At 37.7% G+C, this 23,538-nt stretch overlaps 1 protein-coding gene across 1 annotated transcript in view; it reads right to left on the bottom strand.

Annotated features, from left to right (window-relative positions):
* The window catches only part of DDC (dopa decarboxylase (aromatic L-amino acid decarboxylase)), a gene marked incomplete at its 5' end in the record, with an annotated part of 37,133 nt that extends 13,697 nt beyond the window's left edge, over nt 1-23,436 (bottom strand). Inside the window, 6 exons of the mRNA XM_010284049.1 lie at nt 3,204-3,280; nt 7,852-7,919; nt 9,769-9,863; nt 12,246-12,312; nt 19,688-19,831; nt 23,302-23,436. Of these exons, the coding sequence (XP_010282351.1) occupies nt 3,204-3,280; nt 7,852-7,919; nt 9,769-9,863; nt 12,246-12,312; nt 19,688-19,831; nt 23,302-23,436 (586 nt within the window). The remainder of the gene's footprint in view (nt 1-3,203; nt 3,281-7,851; nt 7,920-9,768; nt 9,864-12,245; nt 12,313-19,687; nt 19,832-23,301) is intronic.
* Between the last annotated feature and the right edge of the window lie 102 nt (nt 23,437-23,538).

Genomic DNA, 23,538 nt, shown 5'->3' with positions numbered 1-23,538 from the left:
ACTATTCTGCATTTTTTTATGGCTTTTCATTTGATGTAGTGAAAGACCTTTACAAACACGGATTGACCAAGCCGCAAAGCAGTCCAGGGAGGCAAGCAGAGGGCATTATTGGTTATCTTTTGCATAAGCATACAGAGTCAAGATGCAGCTACCTTTTCTTCGACTCAGGCAATAAACTGATTGTGCAGTAAAGGAAACTGTAACATAAAACCGGACTACTTGCAGTAAGCCAGTGAAAGAAACTAAACTGATGTAAAATTCAAAGCACTTCTTTAGGAAAATGTGGAAGCATCTGCTTAGCAGCCTTATTCTGCTTTATTACTCTGCAGTGGAAAATAAGCTTCATATATGTACTTAAATTCCGTGGGAAAGTGCTGTCAAAAGGCTCCTCGAATTGTGAACCACAAGGTACTGTATAGAACTGTAGCTTCTGAATTTGACCAGCCTATGTCATTTACATAGTTCTCAGCCTTTATATTTTCTAGGAGTTAAAAAAAAAACCTGTATTTCATGTGTTACAAGCTCTCTTGCCAATGTTCTCTCATCTACGCAGTCAAAACATGGTAAAAAACATGGTTCTTCCTCCCTGTAACACGTAACATTTGGTTCTTTAACCTGTTACTAGGTAATTTTCCAGATGAAAAAAAAAAACCCACACAACAACCAACAATCATTAACCTGTTCCTGGACTTCAGAAAATAAACATGATTGTCTCAGCTCAGCAACAAGGTAATTTGACAACATTCCTATTCTGCATTGTAGCAGCCATTTTTGTTTGATAGCTGCAAGGCTGGTAGCAAAGGGAGTAAAGCAACTGGTGACAGATAAATAATCCTGCCTTCCTGTAAGGGGCTATGTCTAACGATCCACAACAACGCCTTTCACGAGCTGTGAAGCAGAATGCAATCAATGATTAGTCCTTGATTACAAGCCGTAGTCTTACATCTGTATTTAACCCGGAGGAATTGCATTGTGGGAGCACATGTGGCATCCACAATAGAGTATAAAGCTGCATTCTTCCAACGCTACCATTGGGATTTGACCTATATCCTGGGTTGCCAGGCAAGCCAGTATAATCTTCCTGGTGTGATGATGCAAATCACATAAAATTATAATTAATGACAAAGTAAAGACTTTCCCCTTGGGGGCATACATAATTGTCATATGGTTATTAAGAGTAGTTGTTCACAGATACATATTTTTTTCCGCTCATTTAAATTCTTGAGTGAGAGATGAGCGAATTCAAAAATGCTACTTCATTTGCCTTGTAAACCATGATGGGAATTCTCAGACCTGAGACATACTCAGAAAATAAGACCCGCCACTAGACAAGTCATATTTCCAGGAGTACTGACATCTCATAAATCACACAGGGATCAGTAGGGACTGTAACAGCCTAGCACCTGTGCAAATTTGGCTATTTTTAGTGAAGTCGTAAGTGTGGATTGGATTTAACAGTTTAACTAGACGCATTTGCATTTGAAAAGTGTTGTCCAGCTCTTTGGAAAATTGATTTCAAAGGGGAATAGAGCATAGAAAAATTTAGCATCACTAGATTGCTAGTAATCAGCCGATCTCTTTGAAATCATTATGTCCAGATTGCATAACATGCTATCACAGCTTCTGAAGGCAGACGAAGGCTGAAGAAGTTCTTATCCAACGGGGGAGAAAAAGTTTTCAGGTCAACTAGGTGGCCTCACTGAAAGCATCTAGTTTTAGTAAAGGTTTGATTTTCTTATGGTGTTATTTAACCTGAGGAAGACCCAAGGTTCTCGTATCAGCACTGTCAGTTGTCACAAGAACATATTTTCACGTTAGTTAAATTTGGATTTTTTTCTCCTGAAGAGAAATATTTTTCATGTACGTTAAGTAAAAGCTAGTGACTCACGTGTATTTGCTATAACTTGTATTTTTCATTTAAAAACAAAAAAAAAGCCCAGCACATATTTTTTTCTTAACAATTCTAACCTTTGGAGGGTGAACCTCAGCTCCAGAGTTACTGCATTTTACTCTTCTATATTTGCATTGCTTGGAAATGTAGAAAAATAATAAAATGCAAAATTTCTGCCAGTTCAGGATTAAGGCACAGGAATCCATTTTTCTTAGTGCTTTTTAGTGAATGGTGGAATTCTGGATGGTATTCATTTAAATGATAATGAGTTCATAGCCATAACAGAGAGAAGATAAAAGTACTCAGGATACACTTCCAAACACAGATGAACACCAGCAATTACAAGAAAAATATGAGATAGAGTAAATGGTAAAAACATCCACATGTGATTCGCCCTCTTGAGAAAGTTATGAGGGAATTTGCACCACATGTTGACACTGCACTGCTGTGACCTTCTTCACAATTAATCAGTTAATAACCGAATGTGTTAAAAACAGGCTTCAGGATGGCAAATGCCACTCTGCAGTTGCTAGATATGTGCAAGGAGGAGCACTAATCCATTAAGGAGCTTTGTACAGGGCCTAAGATTTGTAAGTTCTTTGTGAGCATTTTGTGAAGAGCTTCCATGAGTATTTTGTACAAGATGGATAGCCTGCACTTACCGCCTTCTCTACAATCAATGTAAGAATGTGAGAACAACAGGATCACGTCCCAGATAGCTATCACTCAAAACAGAGCACAAGTATCAAACACAGCTCACCTCTTCTTTGCTTCTTCTTTGTTTCAGGGAGTGCTTGCTCCTGACATGGGTTTTTGAAAAGTTTAATTAGACCTTGCACAAATAGCTAAGAAAAAAGGTCACAGACTTTAGAAACGTTAAAAACAAATTGGATCTTGAAACCATTCTGGAGAAAGATATGTTGAGGAAGGCAGGTTAAGGGACTTGATATGCAGCACGCAATAATATGTTTATGTGACTGCCAAAAGATCATCAAGAATTTTCTCAACACTCCTACAAAGAGTCAGTGGTAAGTCTGGAGCTGGGGAAATCCCAATACAAAAGTATTAATATAATGCTTTATAAAATGGCTTTCCCTCAATTGCTTTTTATACTAACTAAAATCTCACTAGACATGTGTTGGCACTTCAATAAGCTTAACTCCCTAGGGCACTCTGAAAATGGAAATAAGCTCCTAAACAACTTAGGTGGTTTTTAAGAATTTCAGTTTTCATCTTAAGTCCTTTTTTCCATTAAATATCAGTGTGCAAACAAAATAATAACAATAATAATCTCATTAAATTGTAAAATTACCAGACTCCTGATGGTGATGCTGCAGGTAAAGAGGTTCTAATTTAAAGGCGCCGGTCAAATCTGATCTTTTTCTCACCCTGTATAAAAAAGAAATCAAATAGAAAAATTTAAAAATTAAAATTTAAGGGATTAAATTGCCACAAGAAGTGAATGCAAATTGAATGCGTTTAAACTGGCGTATTTCCTGAGCACAGCCTGTGCCATTTTCAGCGCTTTTTCACAGCCGTATCAGTACTGTACTTGCAAGTAGTTAAGTGTAAGGCTCAGCAGGAATGGGCAGCATGACTGCACGACTGCATATTTAAAAACAGACAAGAAACAGACACGGAGGATCTTTTTATGGTGACAGACACTCACACCAGAATGTGAGACTAACTAAAGCAATGTTAATGTTTGCAGTCAACAGAAGTCGCTTTGAAATTACCGCGGCACAAAGCTGTGTGGGAAGAGCCGTGGCTTCCTAGACACTGTGCACAGCCGCGGTGAGGCTCTGTGGGTGCTGGCCACGGTCCCTCCATGCTGCGGTGGTGGCAGCAGCAGCCACTGGTAGGGACGAGCCACCCGGTCCAGACTCAGGCTTCCCTCTTCTACCACCCTGCCCTCGGCTGGATCCAATAGACAATTGCTGTCAGACATGGTACAGCACAATGTAAAACTGAGAAGCATACCGTACTGTTGCCAGATAGAGGGTGGTGTGACTGGACTGAGGATCAAAAGCCAATGTGTCTCTTTTAGAGAGAATAAGCTATGATTTGCCAGTGCGTAGCAACAAGATTTTGCTGGTTTATGCTTCGCTCTATGTGTAAGACTGACTGACCTCTACAAATGAGGGGGTTTATAGAGGCAGAAAAAGTAGAAACCAGAAACCAAAAAGGGAGAGACTGCTTCATAATTATATTAGGCCTACAGATATTTCACAAAGCAAGCAATAGTTATGTCGACATGGGGACACTCTAAATGATGAAAGTCCAAGCCTTGTATTATTTTCTGCGCATCCGTTTTTTTATGGTTTTTAATGTTTAAAATGTTTTACTATAAAATCCTAAGTAAAAATCTAATTTCCAACATTTTAGTGTGTATGTATAAACACACAGGCCACTCCCAGTCTCATCCACATCTAGACTATGCTCATCAAACACCTTATTCAAAGAAAAAGCCCTCCTCTCACTTTAATGGTCAGGGTAGTACCAAGGTTAACAAAGTACTTGCCTTCAGATATGGAGAGTACATAGCTGAAGAGAAGTAAGCTTATGCACAAGAAAAATACTAAAAGACATTCAGAATACTCTCAGTAAAAACAACTGATAATCTATTTGTGTGTTGAAAATATCCTGTGGACAAAAGGAAGAAACTGTTATCTGAAAGCAGGTTAAATTAGGGTAGATATTGTGAACAAACCCTAAGTTGTTCTACTGTAGTTTATTTGCTATATTGGATTACTTTGATATATTGGTGTTTCAGTAGCTCATTCCATATGCCAAGTTAAAAGCAACATCTTTAGTTGTCTCATGAGAGCTTCATTTCTTCTCCTGTAAAATGCTGTGCCAAACAATGGAACACGTAACTATTCTGCAACAACCTCTGGTCACTTAGAAGCTATAAAAATGCTGCCATCTTGCACTTCCTTAGTGATGTTACTGCTTTTTTAAAAGATGGTGTCTGTTCCATCTGGGGACTTCACAGGTCTTAATCTGGCAACCATGAAAAACTATCTAAAAGGATTACTAACATAAATCCAAAGCCTGCACATCAATGTATATGAACCAGTTGAGTGGCACCATGTCTAGATTTCACCCTATGTATTTAAACTTCTCTGCAGTAAGTGTTTGTGTGGTCTGGTAATGGATAGAAGTGGTGTCCTTAACTTCCTTGGCAAATACCCCTGGCTGACCAAAGGATCCTGAATATATATTTTGAAAATGTCATTGAAACTAGAATTTTTTTTAAGGCTTGATGTTATGCTAATAAACCTACTAAGGTCTACCTTGAGTGGCACAGATTCACATATTAAGTACTCATAATACAAAATGCACAATAGAATTCCTGGTGAATAAAGCAATGAAAATTTGTGATAAGTGACTTACTTGGATTGCACATCTGCAGCTTTTAACAGCCTCACTCTATTCTGTCCATTTTAACTGATAGATACAATGACCAAAAAGGTGACCATATTACAAACCGACAGGAAAATTTCACTTCCATCTACAGTTAACCATTTCCTATAAGCACCTTCCTTTCAAATACTGAAATAACTCTCCCAACCAGAAGTTAACACTTAAACCCTGAAAAAGAGTACTAGAAAAGCAAAAATACCGAGACTTTGCAAGATTATTATTTTCACTCTCTCTGAAAGAAGACACTTCTTCCTATTTTACAATACTCCAGAGCACCAATTAAACAAGTCTGGCAAAACTGACTGGTATTTTCAAGGCAGAGTCTCTATAGGACCCCAACATTTGAATATGGGAAATATACCCCTCTCAGAGTGGCTTTATTAAATTCCTTTTTTATGGGAAATTGACTGTTCTTTTCTGTACATTGAGAAGTCTGAGAATATTTTACAAAAGGTTTATAATGAAATTGCCTCCAAATTCCAAACGATATCAGTGCTACATATTACACTTAGTAGTTAAATAATTACATTACAGATCTAATGGATAGATTATCTTAATGAACTTGCAGGGAAAAGAAATGGGAGTGTCTGTTGGAGAAAGTGCTGAGGAGCCTGGGTGATTTAGAAGCCTGTCCATCAGGCCAGGCTCAGCTTAATCAGGTCTCAGCATAATTTGATTCTGAAATGGTGTTCACCGTTTATTGAACTCTTTCCGTATTATTACAATATCATGGTTAATACTTCCCATGGGTCCTAAGAGGACTATGTGTCCTTTACAGTTACTTTTTCTCACCAGGTTCCTTCAACCATTTCACCGTTTCAGGCAGTGCTACAGTTGATGAGGTGAATTTTGGATATGGGCCTTAGAATTAGTCAGGCGATAGATTTGGCTTCAAGTCAAAGAGTTTAACTTTTAATGTATACTTCATTCTTTATTAAGTGAATAACACCTCTACATAAATGCCTGGCTGAAATGAAGCCTGAATGGCTATAGCTGTGAAGCTTTCACTTTGAGTAAGGAAATATGTTGCAAGGTCTCTTGAGATTCCTTGTAATGGAATCTTCCTACTTACAGAAACAAGCATTTTATGCAATGGCTTATCTAAAAAAAAAGAAACAAAATGGAGAAAAATACTTTCCTAAGTCTTTCCAGATGGTGTGATTGTATATACCTTGTTTTCCTGGAAAGCCAGGTAAAACACTTTTAACATAGTTCTAAACGGTTATAGGGGAAGGCAGAATTAATGAGAAATTAAACTGGTAGGGACTGGACTCTAGCCCCTAATTGTTCTACAAACATTAAAGAGAATGATGATGTATTTTCTCGTTTCTGAGTGGCTGCTTTGTTAACAATGACTTGGACTGATGAGAAAAAGAAGGGAGAAACTAGCAAAGGAGTTTCATCTTCTCCCTATGTCCATATACAGAGAGAGATGGCTAGTTATGAGGTACTTATAAACTGGAGTCTTGGGTTAATCACGGCCACTACAGATGAATCAGGATCAAATTGTAAGCCACTTACTCTAAGGAAAAGAAAAATCTCATTATGGCTTGGAATATTTGAAGTGCCTACATCAGAAAAACTCTTAAATTCAAAAATTTAATGTATTATCTGAAGAATATACAAATTTGTGCAAAAGTCAACTTTGCTGAGGATTTTAAAAGAGCTGAAGATTAACCAAAAGCAACTGAGTGATCATTGTCTCACATTTATTCTTCTTTTAAATCAGGTGACCTTTTTCTGGATGATGTTTTAGAGTATTTTTTTAACATTAGTTTTTCCTTCTTTTTTCATTTTTGCAAATTTTGTTCTATTATAACTGAAATTAATGTTTTCATTTATTTTGATAAATAGTCTGCATTTACTCAATAGCTGCTTTGCTAATAAGTATCATTAGTGGTGATGCTGGTAGACACTAGGTTCTGGAGATTCCAGTTTGGGATACAATAGGATCATCTATTATGGGACGTTACTATTACTGCTATGATACCTTGCTTTGTTTCAAAGTATGTCTACTGGTTTCTAGTTTGGCATCTTTTTATCTCAAAATGTCACCTCTGCTGTCATCTGGGGAAATTGAAAATCAGTACAAAATTGCATAAATAGCCCTTTTTGAAAACAATTGCTTTTCATCAGCCAAATCCCAAGAATTTTTAGAAAGGCTTTTGAAGAATCAAGGCTCAAACAAAAAGAAATTTTATGGAAAAGAAGAAAAAGCTCTGTTCGTTGCATTAACATCCTTAAATGAAGTTTTTTCATTTATGTTCTGAACAGTCCCAAAATGGAGCAAGTATGAATCTGCAGGTCTTTCAGGTTTTCTCTCTCTCTGGAATATAACACAGAGCTCAGGTCTATTTCTAAATTTTACTTTTTTTGAAAATGGGACTAAATGAGAGAGTGAATTTTGTAAATAATTGAAATGAACTCCTCATTTCAATAGAGAAATGTAAATAAATGTCTACTGCTAGAAAGGCAGACTAATTTAAAATGTTATTTTTGTCTCCTGGAATGTTTTCTTTTATTGTAATACTTACCACATAGCAGAGCAGTCAAAATTCACCAGGAGCCATTTGTGAGGATTAAAGTTAAATGAATCTGCAAACTGACAATGGATAAATAAAAAACAAAATTATGAACAATAAAAGGATCCATGTACTAGTGATACAACTTTGTGAAATTGTCCGAGTACACCTTAACTACGAATGAATTCCTGAATTGGGGCTTTATAGATAATGCTGATGTCACCTTACTTAATGGCTATTGTAGTTCAATCTTCATTTATTTTAGGGATGGAATTCAGGTTAGGTGTGCAGCTAGGCTATTGGTATTATCAACATTTTGAGCATTTGCTAACAATTATACTTTTTAGATACATATGTTATGGAAAAGTATATATCTCAGTGTAAACTAAAAAAATCATCTGCATACTGAGGAACATCCACTGCGGTTTATATCCCAATTCCCAATAACAATTCACTAAACTTTCTATTTCCAAGAATATTAAACATATGCACACAAAATTCATACAGAGAGACAAATGATATCTTTAGTTCAGAATCTGCATATCACCCTCATTCATAAAATTACAACTGACAGGAAATGACTTTTTTTTTTTTACTGACAGGGTATTTTCTTTTAGTAGAAGTCATTTTTTCATCTAAGTCAAACGAAAAACCAACACAGAATAAGCATTCGCGATACATGTTTATATAAATCATGTAACAGGCCCATTTTACTTGACATATATTTAGGCGTGGCATCAGAGGAAACCCAGGTAGATGGATGAACAAGATGGAGAGATGGACATCGTGTGGGAAAGGCTTCATCCGTGTTTTGTGTGTTAACAAAGACAGAAACCATAAGCCTTAAAAAAGAGATGGGGGCCTGGCAGCACCAGGGTCTGACTACTCCATATAGCACTTTCCTGTTCTCATTTGCTTCTCATAACCTTCCCTCTCACTTGTAAACAATTAACAATTGCTCTCATAAGAGGAGATTATCTGTCTATCTGTCTGTCTATCCATTTATCTAGCTATCCCCCTGTACTATGTAAGGTAGGAAACCTATTCATGGTTGTTAAATATTGACTCTTTTGACAAATGCTGGCCCAGACAAGGGATGCTGTTTCATTTCCTTCAGGAACCAATAACAATAATTTAAAAAATATTCCCCCACAGGAAATTACAACAAGCTTCATTTGCTGATAAAAAAGAGACAGAAAGAAATGCTTTCTTTGTGAGGGGGGTGTCCCTCCATTTCTTCATTAGTCACTAGCTATCAGTGCTGTGTTTAAACTTCTGGCTTTACCAAACAGTAATATTTTCTCCACTGACATGGAAGACAAGGACTTATCTGACTGTCTGAGGGGAGCAGCAGGAAATTGAAGTATTCTTATCTAAGCAACTGAATGCCAAGTAGCTCAGCGAGGGGGAAGAAAGGAACAGGAGTGCTGTTGGGGGAATATTTCATTTAGCTCTCTTGGTTATTAAACCCTGTCTGTTTGAGATACAGCTACTGGCTGTATCCTAAATGACTTTCAGGATGTAAGCTAAAAAATCAGACTTCACGAGCTCATTAATTTGTTGAACTTCTTTTCTTTTTCTTTTTTGTGTAATGTAGAATTAGTGTGTTATAAACATGCATTTTTGGATATTTGGGGAAAAGTTCCTAATTTCTGTTTTGTAAGACACTTTGTTGATTCACTACTACTTGCTATTCCAAATGACAAGCCTTTACATACTGGATAACTTGCATACTCCCAGAATAAACCAGTAAAAATTATATAAGCATAAGGAATGTAATAGAATATACAAGGATTTGTAGTGCAAACTGAAGTGCAGCATACTCAGAGATTCTAGAAGAGCCATTAATGTTGGATGCATGAGAAACACACAAGTTCTACGGAAGAGCAAGGTTTTAGCAGGCTGCTAGAGAACAAACATTTCATTCACCTCCACGCCATTTAAAATATGCCTGAATTCAGGGCAGACAAATGCACTCCCAGCATAGGCTGCATCAATATGCATCCAGATATTTTCCTTATTACCTAAAAAAAAAAGAAGTAATTGAAGGGGAAATAAATTAAACAGCAGATTAAAAAGCCCTATTAATTTGCATGAAACCAAGTGCCTGAGAGATTTTTCTTTGATGTTATTATTTTCCCAATTTAAAATTAAATTAAGAGATCAAATGTTTCTACCATCTGGGTTTCCAGTAATACATAAAGATATATACATAAAAACTTCTTCGTCCTCACTTCTACTGGAACAGAGTCCTTACGTGTCTAGGTTTACCTTATTAATATTAAGCAACATAAAACATTAAATTATTTTTATTTAAGAACCACTATAAAATATACTTTAAAAAGATGTATCTAGAGAGGTAGCTATCATTTCTACGGTAAAAAAACTATCTGCTTTAGCAAGAGGAGCTAGAGTTTCAGCTTTGCTCCCAACTTTTAACTCATGAATCACATGTTTCTAAGCAGTATTTTTTACATATGGATATATGTGCATGTGCATGTGCATATATATTCAAAAGCACGCAGCTTTTGAACTGTGTACAGCCAACTATTTCAAGGACTGAGACACTTATGCAAGAGCAAGCACTGAAAGGTTAAGAAAGCGATAGTTTTAATTAGTCACGGAATGGTTTCTGCAGAAATATTTTAGCATGAGCCTCTCAAGTATTCTCTGTAATTTAGTATTCACACTCCGCTATAGATCACCTGTATTAATGCACAGGGTAATTATTCTGGTCTACGAGTTGATGACTGAAGCCCCATATAACACCTTTACACTGGTCACCAAATAATTCTGATGGGTATTTCCACATATAGAGATGTATCTATACAGATCTCTGATTGGGCACCAAGTTCATACTGGAATTTGCATTCTTGTGAACTACATTTTCTTTTTGCATAAATGTCTGGAAAAGGCTAATAAAATATTATTCATAACATCCACGACCGGTTTATTTGAAAAGATGTTCAAAGTTAACTGATGATTAATTTTTAAATATACTTGGTTTGAGACACTGTCTTTACTTCATAGGACTACTGGTCATGTATATTAGGAAGAAAATGCACCTACACGCAGAAAAGCTAGCATTTTCCACATATAGAGATGTATCTATACAGATCTCTGATTGGGCACCAAGTTCATACTGGAATTTGCATTCTTGTGAACTACATTTTCTTTTTGCATAAATGTCTGGAAAAGGCTAATAAAATATTATTCATAACATCCACGACCGGTTTATTTGAAAAGATGTTCAAAGTTAACTGATGATTAATTTTTAAATATACTTGGTTTGAGACACTGTCTTTACTTCATAGGACTACTGGTCATGTATAATTAGCTAGCATGAGACTTATGATTTGAGTTGTGTATAATCCTTCTGCTGGTCTCTGCTGCACGAGCAGGAGCTCGTTCAGAGCAGCTGGTGAAACACATGAGTAGTTGCTATACCTAAAAGTATCGGTGTCACTATTTTATTAGGGCAGGTCCATAGGAGTAGCCTGAACAGCAAAATAAACTCTAGCTGCTAAGCAGACTACCAGAAAGCTTTTTAGAAAGGAGGACTGGGAGAAGCTGAGTCTCTGGGGCTTGTGCTGAAGGGCAGGAAACCTCACAGAGCAAGTCACCACCACACAAAACTCTCATGTTTTCAGCCCCACCTGAATAAATTAACAGAGCATCACACCTGGCTGTGTTTCTATGAGGCTGCTTCCAGTTGCTTACAGCTATAAATGCCCTGTTCTAAATGTACACTTGAATAGATACGGTGCACTTCTGTTGCATTTTCATCAGCCAGCAAGTGCATGCTTTTGACCAAGCCTTGCTGCAGATGAAAGCTTGACACCACAGACCGTAATACAGGGACACTTATGAAGAGTCCATGACTCGGTCACTGTATTAAACACCCTGGTACTCATCTTGTTTTCTTGCAAGAGGAAGGAAATCAGGGAAGGGAGAGGAACGATTAAGGAGAGTGCATGTGGATACTTTGTGCGTATTTCCCTGCTTTTTAGAGCCCTTAGAACCAGACAGAAACAAAACACTTGGTGCAGAGGAGAATTAGAGTTCAGTTTCTCCCTCATCTTCACCACTGCTCTAGGTGCACTTGCAGGTAGAAGGGCATGAAAAAAAATGTTACAAACTGAAGCACTTACAGTATTTTTGACCTGACAGTGTTCCAAAATACGCCCCCCCAAACCCCCTTGAGGCAGTGGCCTCTATACTCTTTAACGGTTTGAGAATGCAAGCCTGCTGCTTGACCTAATATTAGAAAAAAACCTGTAACTGAAGGTCTCATCTCTAAGTGGTCTTATTGGATTTGGACACTGACGCTGCACAATGACCTGGAAATGACTCAGCATGGCTTAAACTGGTATCTGCAATTTTAGAAAGTAGCAGCAAAGACTTACAGATAGGACCCAGTTCTAAAAGTTTGTCAAAGGAGCAGCAAGGTGTGGTTCCAAGTGTTGCACAGAACTGCAGAGACAAAAAACCAAAGGTAAAAAAAATTAAGCAAAGAAAATTATCAAATGAAAAAAACTGTCTACAAAGGCAACAATAAACAATTAAGGAGAGAATAGATGATACAGGGCAAAATACATTCATTTTAGCCAATACCTATCCTTCAGTGGAACTTCCGAGAACCTAATTTTTTTGCAAAGTTCCCATAAGCATCCGTTGAGACAAGTGCTTAAAATCAAATGTTAACATGAATTTCCCTGATAGGTAATGTATACACTCACAGTATTATATTAACACTATATTTCATATATTTTCTATGTGTTCCACATGCTTACCATTTGGCCCAGAACTAACCTCACATACACAATTATCATCAAAATGATTTGCAGTTTGTGGTATATAAGCAAGCTCTGAACCTGAGCAACTTAAAGGTGCTGGAATTCTTGTTGACGGAATGGATCTTAAATCTTACTGCCTGAGTTAAAGAGCCAGAGCTCTGTGACAGAGACTTGTAACTGATTTGTTCTCGATGGATCTACAGCCTGGGACCTGTTCACTAGTAGTATATGTCCAGTATTAGGTTTGCAAGACTTTTTCCAGAGAAACTTTTTCTCTCAAATTCATCCTAAAATACTGGAACCATTCTTCCTTCATTCTGTTAACGTCTCATTTAATGTATTCTGCTGCATGACCAGTGGGCCAAAAGTAGAGGCAACATAAATGCTGAAGTTTCACAGTAGAAGGAAAGGTTAACTAGGCGAAAATGAGCTATGGTAATGTACTGGGAATATGCAGTTAGAATTATACCCCCAGAAAACAACTACCAAGTGCATATAAACTGACATTATTTTATTTTTCATTGCTACACTCATGTTTTAAACACCTCGTCTCATTTTTGTAAGCACTAATAAAGGCTGGGTCTGTTGGGATTTTTTGCCTTGTGGTGAATTTTTATATAATAAAGGACATTTTACAGCTTAAATAGGCAAATAAAGTATGCTGGTTTTTAGTTAGAGTATTGAAGTACAAAGGAATTAGATCATTTATCCAAGGTCACACACAAACTATAATACAGCCAGGAGCTGACTATAAATATGTCAAATCCAGAATGTTATTTTTTTGGTTTTGTACTTCCTGTTACTTTTTTTGCCAAGTACACTGTCAATGCACTATCTTTTGCTTTCACTGTTTTTCCCTATATATCTGCATCTACATTTCTCCGTGTGTGTGTGCGCACATACGTCCCTCGGTGAATTCGTGCAAGACCTATAAGACAACAAAGGAACGCCTAGACGGTACTTGTCCATCCACTAAGACCTTTCAAGAAACAAACATACTGTCATAGCAAAACATAGATACAATTATACATTAAACCTCCATACAGTGCCTTTTTGTCCCACAGCTCCATAACGAGTGGGTACGCAGGGCCCTTGGGTTCACTGCTCTCCCTTGTAGCAGGGCTGATACCATTGGGAAGTGTTTCCAGTGGTTCCTTCTCTGCGTGGGACTTCTCTGGCTCATCCAACACACCAAGTCATACCTTCTATTCCACAAGCATCTCCTTAGTTTGTCCAGTACAGTAGGTCTCCCTGTGCTACTAGAGAATGGCCTCGCTGAAGAGCAGCACGCGTTGTTGTCATTGCTGCCTTGGTTGCAGCGCTGCTGCATGATGGGGACGTGTTGCTGGTGCCCAGCTGAGAGGTGCAGCTGGTGGCTCGAGGGTGTGGGACGGGGCAGACTTTTGGCCTGTCCCATTACGGCCATTGTGATGTGAGTACACACTTCTGTAGCAAAGGGTTTGCTCACATTTATGTTACCTGATGTGGCCTTATCTGTTTTCAGCTTTTCATGTCTCTCTAGCCTAAGAAGCTTTCTACTTCTGAGAAAAAGAATTTCATGTTATTATGCCAGTAGCAAATTGTTTGCCAAAAATCTTATACTCTGTTTTAGCCTAGTATCATGTTTCACTTGCCAAGTGTACACTCTTTTCTATTCCTCTAGCTCAGACATTCACATGCTGTCTCTCCTGCGTTTCGCTGCTACCTCGTTAATTCTAGGAGTTCCCGATACTCAAACGATGACAGCTTTTTCAGGAGGGTCTTTTTTCCTTCTTCTTTAAAAGGTGATACAATTTTGCACTAAGTATTTCTGCTCTAATTAAACAGACTGCTTGACAGCTACCAATATTTTACCCTTTAATTTGTTCCCTTGAACACTTATTCTCATTCATAAGTTGTCACCTGCTTTCAAGCTAGAGATATTATTGACTTTCTCACTTCTACCAGCTATCGGATATTGGAGACTGTTACAAATCATCTCCAGTCACATCTTGAAGCAGGTCCTGTATACATCTCAGGACTAAGAGTTGGTCTTCCTCCGGGGGGGTTCCCTAAACAGTCCTCCCAATAACTTCTCATGAAGTTTTAACATATTTGTTTATTTTTGCTTTTCACACTTCCCATCAAGATTTTTTTTTCTTCTTTTCATTCTATGAAATAAAGTGACAACAGCACACTAGAAAGGCCTGGCATCTTGGAAAAAAAAGATTATAAGATTGATTATAAGACAAATAGTTGGATAAATGTGATGGGATTTTCATTTGCAAGTTTTTTAGAGAATTCATGCAAAGCGAGACATGGTTGTCATGTAGTTGTTTTACTACTTATTAAACTAGATTTTTCAAAATTTCTAGGAAATCCCACACTAATGTAAACATCCAGTAAAAAGGGCAGGTGGCTATTTATTCAAAAAGCCAGCAATATGAAATCGTACATCCCAAGAATATTGAACTAATTCAATAATGTATTGCTAGAGAGATAAAACTTCTCTTTTAACTACACTTTGTGTATATTATACCATATACATCAGAGATATTATAAATTGTTGTAGGGAGCTGAATTTTTCTGTTTAATGGAAAGTACTCAGTACTCAATTCATACAAATTTATATACACTCTTAGAGGAGCTCATATCCTGCCTTTATACAGGACGGACCTGATTAAATGTAGTCATATAAACCCCTGAAAACATTTTATCCCTGACAGTGCACATGTTTCCCCACCTTCACAATTACAGCAATATTGATAACTATAATCATGTTTCATTGCACCAATAAAAACTACTGGCTATAGGAAAAGTTATTGTTAAAATAAAAAAGGCACAATCCAGTATTTTTTCCATATCCAGCTACTATGAACCTGAGTTTGAAACAAATACTGTTCTGAAGATTAGAAGCACGTTGAATATATATTTAACAAAATTTTGCTGCTGACATATGTTTGAACTCATATTAGTGTTGAACTGCAGTTAAAGTATCCTCCTTCTAATCAGGATAAGGTGTATGTTGCTGATATGAGTTCAAACATATGCTTAGTTGTTTAAATAATGGCTTATTCTGTAAAGTACACCGCAGTTTCTAAATAATTTTGTTGTTCCCTCTGCCGGTGCCTAAGCCTCAAAGCGACTTGTTTCAATTCTCAGAAACCACTTAAAGTGACAGCATCTGCTCTTGTCAGGGCTCTCAGCACTGCACAATGAATGTAACTCAATTTGTAACCTGTGCAACACCGGCAAAATCACATTTGTGCGAGGGGCGGCGGGCAGGCTGCCTCACAGAAAAGGGGCGGATGGCTCAGCGTAGCCTGCAGGCCTTACCCTTCTCAGGCTGCGCGCGTCGGATTTGACCCAGCCCTGGCTGCAAATACAAAGCAGCTAAAATGCTTGCATCAGTCGTCTCATGTATTACTTTCCTGAAACCAAGAGCTATGGCAGGGAACAGGCATGGATCTTTATGATGCCTGAGAGCGATGACTCTCCATCTTTTCAACTGGAAGACCTCCTACAGCTTTTGAAAAAGATGTGGGCACATTTTGCGCAGTTTTACCACGAAGCTTTTCATTTGCAATTAAATAAAATGAGGCAGAACTTTCAACGTTCTCGTATTTTTATTTTCTCCTGCTCAGTTGTTCGCCAGCTTGGACTCATGACAATGTCTGTGGCTTGAAGAAAACTGCAACACTTTACTAAACCACCATTCACTATTTTACGAAACAGCAATCATTCACAAACTGTGGGTTAAGAAACATCGCCCCAGACATCTGTACATGTCTCGAGAATGCTTCTTCCAAATGGGAATCTGTGGTCAGGATCTAAGTGTTAACTTCTACTGAAAAGATGGCTCCTTTGTCAGTCTAATTCTGATTTATTGTTTCCTGAGTGAGTCCGGATACAAACAGCCTCCTCCTTAATATCCTGCAGATCATCATTCAGAAGAGTCATTTCAGCTAGAATCAGAAAGATTTCTGATTTCGTGCTGGGCCTTTGCTCAGCAGCAAGGCGATCATGTTATAGCAGTTTTATACTGGATGAGGTTGTTGAAGAATATTGTACTCTTTATACGCCAGCTGCAACTTACCAGTGCTGAGTTATGAAAGACAGCGTAAAGCTTACAGGCCGCTTACACACATTCAAGTGAACTAGGCTTGAACACAGCGGTTACCTGCTTTGTTTGCACAGTCTGCTTGCTTTATTATATGAAAACATCTCTGTTTCAATTTTTGTCAAAGTATTTTGAAAGAAACAACTTAAAATAAGTCTGAACTTAGAAATAAAAAAAGGAAAAAAAGGTAGAGGTCTGGGTACACTAGTGAGCAATAGCCTTCACTGAACAAAACGATGTATGAATTACTAGTGCCATAAGATATTGATGGTGGATAGGAATTATTTTAAAGACAATGCCCCTCCCAAAAAAAGGCTGACTGCCAAATCCTATGTATGTGAAAAGCAAACCTGTAATTGCCAAATTGCTGTAATGAGAGAACCTGTTTCACATCAAGCAAATGTGCCCCTGATTCTCCACTCACCTCTATAAGCAAAGCACTTCTATCAAGTTCGGTATAATGACTCCTCATTTGTTCATTAAATATAAGAGGAGAATCATGCCTATAAGGCGTTGTAATTTGCTTGCATTTTCTTTTTAATCACCTACAAAACTTTTTTTTTGCTGGTAAGGGAGACCGCATCAGCTTGGATGCAACTAAGATCTCTTCATTAGGAATGATATCTCTGACGTCTCTTCAGGCAGAATGTCTTCTGTTAAAGTTTTTGCTTTGATGTTGAATCACTCCTTAGTGAAGGATCAGTGAATACAGGGAGACAAGGAATAAAGTGGCGTAAGGTGTTTCCTTGGCAATGTGCCTACCTTTGTCACCAGAACAAAATAAATAGCACCAAACTACTCAAGAACAAAAGAAATGAACAAAGGCTATTGAAACCTGCAAGCCAGAAAGGGAGCACTTATACAGTGCATGGACTGCTGCTCAGCATGACAGAGAATTAACACACCTTTTGAGTTAAGAGGCCAACCATAAGGATAATGAGATCTAGTTTAATCTAAGCTGACATGTTTTATGTATACAAATAAATGGAAGACCTGGCACAAGCCATATTAACTCAGACTGAGCCTCTACTGTCTTTGAAAGCCTGTTTTGCACAGCTAAGCAAACAGAGGAAGAAAAACAACAGTTAAATCGCCTTTTGTAAAAGTGTAACTGAATGCATAAAATGGAATTTTTTATTTCTTCTTGCTACATGTGGAAAAAATAATAAGGAATGAATATTTTTGAGGGGCAAGTTGCTTTTTTTTTTTTGCTAAAGGACAAGAGATGAGGAAAAAACACACTAAATTTGTAATTAGTGCATGGAGATGTGATATAGTGCTGTACTTGTAATTGTTTGAAATTAACAGTAAGATAAAGAAGTAGAATCCTACTTAAGATGTTATGAACGGGTACCACACAACAGAGAAATAAAACATGCCTTATGGCACATCTCCACTTCAACAGGTGCAGCCCACAGAAGAAAGTTCATTCAGGCAGCCTTTTAGGTGCTTTGTTTCTCAGTCATTGTCGTCTTATGTTGGAAAGCAATTGATGGGATGTGCTCAGTCATCCCAAGGACTCGCTAGTTTTAGGCAGGCTAGAAATTAGCAGCATTCTGCACGTATGAAAAACACTTTCCACCTTAGTCATTCTCATACTTCATAAAACCAGACACTAAAGGTTAATAACAAGAAGAGTAAAAAAGATTACATTTTCAGAAGAGCTTGATATTTAAGCTTCCTTGTCCTATTTGGCACTTATCCATGACTATAAGCAAGCTTAATCTGCTAATTCTTCTGAAAACATTTAATAGAAATTTAACTCATGTTAGCCCTTTTGAAAACGTTACCACATGAAAGAAAAAATTTTTGTCAGACATGACTTTTCTGAAAAAATTGTGACATATTTATGACTCTCTTAAAAAATCCCGTTTCTAAAGTTCTCAGTTTCTAATATAGGGGTTTTTTTCCTCCAATTTTCTTCAGTGGAGGCCAGCAAAAACATATTATTGGTAGCATATTATACTCCTTTATAACTCTATACAGATCATGGTCTATATCAAGTTTTGTAGAGGCATAATGCTTAGAAATGAGCAAAAAATTTTGTTGATGACGTACAAAAACACAACAGAGGTTACTTACTCTATGAAAAAACAAATGGTAGAATCTTGATTTAACTTGAAATAATAAGGTGGCATTCTGAACTGACAGGTGGAGGAGATCTGATGAATAAGCAAATCTCTTTTCAATCAGGTACTTCTCATAGTCGAAACAAACTTAGAATTATATCCAGTCTGACACTGTTCTGTGTCAAAAACTGTGGGATTATGAGCTTTAGCCTCTGAGGTATAAACATTTGCTTTGCTGGACTGCTGTGGAAGCAGGAATCTCTGGAAAGGAAAGTGGGCAGATAACGAGAAATGATGACACCTTAAAACTTCCACAGCCAGATTCCCTATAGCTCACCTGTTTAGAGATAAGTCACATACTCACAAATACCTATCTGACAATGTCTGACGTTGCTGATATTTGGGGTACGTTATGGAGGTTGATTTCTTTGCTAAAGTGGTGAGAAAGAGAACCTTTTTTTTCTTGAAAATACTTAAGTTTGTGATGCCACCATTTAATTTATTGCCTTTAAATTTGTTTTATGTGTAAGTTAGAACCTGAAAAATAAAAGTATACCTTTGTAAAAGAGGCAGTTCAGAATTCAAGTGTTAGGAGATTATAACCTTGCAGGATTACAGGTAACAACAAAATTCACCTGCATTAATTCAACTGTCTAATATAACTTTAATTCCTGTTAAAACATAATTTTTGCTGAGAATTGCAACCAGCAAAGGAGTTGCTTATATTCCATAGAAAGGTGCATGAAGAACAGTCATGGAACCTGTCCTGGTATTCTGCCTATGCTGCCTATTGAACACTCTGTTAGAGATGAGATCATCTACTCATGTCAAGAACAGCTTACCAGAGCAATAAATCCATTGATTAATTAAAATCCAGTACTCACAAAGAATGGGATAAGACCCGAAGCTTTGTCTTCATCCAAAACTTTCTTTAGGGCTGAACCACAAACACTAAATGTATCATCTGAAGAAACATGTTTAATCTTCACACCACCAATTAATGCAGCCCTTTCCACTGATGAATGAGCCTACAAGGAAATAAATAGGCAGGTTTTAAGACAGATAACTTTTATTGGAATGTAAGATGTTCATTTGAATTTGAAAATAAAAAATAATTTCTTTCAAGTAGAGCAGTACTTGAGATTCTGGGACTGTTGCTGGTATGTAACAGGCACTTACCGCTCTCTCTTTCATATAGATAGACAGACAGACAGGCGGACATACATACATACATACATATACATACACACAAATACACTAATGAAAACACTGAAGTATTCTTGAAACCCTTGCCATGGCGTCATTCAGACAAGAGTTCAATTAACCTTGGTGAGAGCTTTAATTAACAGGTTCACAATTAGGTAGGATTGATTAAGAGCTTCAGGATTTGGCTCCAAATCAACCAAAAGACATGCAGATAATCAGCTTGCCTGATAATGATTCAGTTGCTCACTAGCATATTTTTATGGCCTACAGCTTTGCTGAACCCTAAATGATATGCCATCATAGTATGGTATAGACTGAGATATTTTCTTACATTACCATTGTTTTTTTAGATTACCTACTGAATAAATTGTGGTTCAATCATTCATTCATTCCCAATATGTTATTTTATTTATAACCCATTTTATGTGAATTCCCCTTAAATAATATTTTTTAGAACATAAAGTACATCTCAGTAAATAAAAACAAAGATACCACTAAGAAATTCTTATAAAACTGTGAAGTACAATACTACAATAACTCTATTAACAATAAAAGGTACGTTTAGCCACAAAAGACTCTCCTTTAGAGCATGACTAAAACCAAATAAAACTGTTTTACCTTCCAACTTCTACAATTTCATTAATCATCATTAATTTGAAAAATTCCTCACTTTTCATGACTATTCTCATTCATAAGCTCCATCCTACCCTTGTTGGTTCTTGCTAGTGCCTACAAGAGCACTTACTAATTGTACTCTAATTTAGCATATAATCATGGGAAAGATTAAGGCCAAACTTAGATTGAACAAGACCAGATGAAGATAAAGTTTCTGCCTTTAAACTTCACATATCCCTGGAATGACACATTTTAAAGGCAGATTCACTATTAACTTGTATCTCAGCAATGCCTCTTAGTCAAACTAATTAGGCACCAGCTTGAGAAAATACAGAAGCCTAGACTTGAAATATAACTAACTGCTTTTGAAGTAGAAAACAATGTGTGTACCATAGCGATCCCATACTTCATTCAAGTGTGAAATAGAAAGAGGTATTTTGTAGATGATTTATACACTGAGGTTGTTAGCCAGTCAGAACCTCAGAATTCCTTTCTCATGTCTCCAAAATTGTAGTAAGGCTGTCTGATAACTACAGTCATTCACAATCTTAAGGTTAAAACTGCCAAGATGCTTTTGCATTGTAACAAATCGTTAGTGACCTGCTGCTCCATGGAATACCTAGTCCTCAGCAAAGTACTTGGAAATCGCCCAGCATCCTTGAGGAGAGCAAGGAACCAAAGAGAAATCAGTGAAATGAGTGGGCAGCTGCTTAAAGTAGCCAAAGAAACACGGCCAAAAAAAGGTTGATGAAGGGAATGGTCTGAGAAAATTTGAGAATATCAAAAAACTATCCTGACTTCTGTTCTGGTCCCAAACAGTCAGGTGTCTACTGTCAGGGGCAGCTGGATGCTCCTCTCAGCTCCAAGGTCTCACATTCAGTGTCCCTTGCAAGAGAAGCCTCAGCCAGCATAGCCCAGGCACTGAAACAGATGGGGATCCTCTTCTGTTGTCTCCAAGTAGTTATTGAGGAAAGCTTTGTTGCCAGTACTGCTCTGTACTCATTAACAGAAAGCAAAATTATGTAAATGGGATAAAGGTATTCCCAAAATGCCGAGAAGCTAAAATGGTCTCCCCAGATATATGAGATCTGAGTTCAGCTTTCTGCTCTGAGTCTCCTTATCGGCCAAATTCTTACCTCCCTTCTAATGCATTCCGGCAGCGTTGTGCTCTGCCGGTCCGTGTTTTGCTCTCCCACAGAACAGCTTAGGCTTACTTTCTTTTGCGGATTATTGCCTATGAGTCACACAGGTCTGTTCTTAATGCAGAAAGACCGGTGAGCTCTACAACAATCTGCTTTGAAAGGTCAGCAATATCTTAAGGCAAATCCTTCTGTAAACATAAGATCCTCTGACCTTCAGTAGCAGGAAGGCCTGTCAGTCCTCATTTCAGGTCAGCCACTTACACGGGTCAAAAAATGAAAACAAGTAAAAGGCTTTGTGCATCACTGGGTCAGGGTTTGAGCTCTGGGACTGGCGGTCTGTGCAACACAGACCTTAGGGCAAAAAAGGACAAACAGCTTTTATGCCGTTTGAAAACACTTATCTTTCCTCATATTTTCTTGTCCTGACTCTTCTCACCCTACAAGTGTGGTCCCTCTTCCCACCAACAAAGAACAAGTGTGCTTTTAACTTGCTCTCCAGTGCTTTTTAACACACACTCAGCAGTAAAACAAGGTAAGCCTTAAACCCAGCCATTTTGTTCTGCATAATCAGATATTACTTTAAACTAAACATCATGTACTAAGACTTCTATCTCATTGACATTTAGATAAGAAAATGTCACTGCTACTGAGAGAAACAACATTGCTTGGCCCTTCAGTAGAATTAGTGTGTCTGAAAGGTAGGAGCAGAACTCACAAGGCTAAAATTTGCTTTCATTAACAGTAAAAGCCTCTTGTGATCCTGGCCTGCTGAGAATTTAGCCTAACTCAGTCTCCTAAATACCACTCACAGTCAGAAATCAAGGATTATGCTTTCTGTTTTCTTACAGATTTCTTAGTTGGATTGATACATGGAGATCTTAGGAGGTTTTTTCTTAAAAAAAAAAAATGTTTTGGGCTTCTTCAAGTACTATGACCAATTTGCTTTATATTCATGCACTAGGTCTGTCTGTGTGCATGCACCTGCACCCATGCATGCCTACAGGGGGAGGATGTATATGTGTTTGTCTACACATGTATGTAGGAGGAAAATAACGTGTACACACAGGGGCACACAAGCCTAGATGCAACAAAAGATGGTCTAGACTTACTCAACACAACTGAAACTAAGTGGTGGAGTCACCATCACTGGAGGTGTTCAAAAAATGTGTAGACGTGGCACTTCAGGACACGGTTTAGTGGGCATGGTGGTGTTGGGTTGACGGTTGGACTTGATGATCTTAAAGGTCTTTTCCAACCTTAATGATTCTGTGATTCTAAGTGTCTTTATTTACATAAAATGAGCTCTTTTTGTAAAGAAGCACTACTTGTATAACACTGACCTCCAGATACTTATTTGGTGTGTTACGGTAGAACACGTGAGATTCCAGCTCGCTTATGATGGACAATAAGATTTAAACAAGCAAAACCAAATAGTCACCAATCCAAAGAGTTTATACTTAATTCACCTGCCTATTGAGATGGCTGAAATTGTTAAGCATAGATCCCATGTTTCCATGTTTTTGAGAGGTACTCACCTGATCAGAAGTATAGGCCACCAGCCTGCCCATGATGTCTGCTTCTGTTAGCTCGGGTTTTTCTGACTGCACCTGTCTGATAATTTTTGTTCTTGCAGCAAGCAGTGAAATCAGGGTGGCTTCGCTTGCACTGCCCTGTGGGACGAATTGAAGGAAGGTTCAAAAGGAAGACATTGCAGAAGAAGAAAAGCAGCATTTTCTTCTGTATTGTACTGGGTTTGTGTGGCAAGGTTTTGG

This window comes from Phaethon lepturus, unplaced genomic scaffold (genome assembly GCF_000687285.1).
Source record: "Phaethon lepturus isolate BGI_N335 unplaced genomic scaffold, ASM68728v1 scaffold11903, whole genome shotgun sequence".
Lineage (NCBI taxonomy): Eukaryota > Metazoa > Chordata > Aves > Phaethontiformes > Phaethontidae > Phaethon > Phaethon lepturus.
The sequence above is the reverse complement of the archived record's forward strand: the minus strand, read 5'-3'. Positions and strand labels throughout refer to the sequence as shown.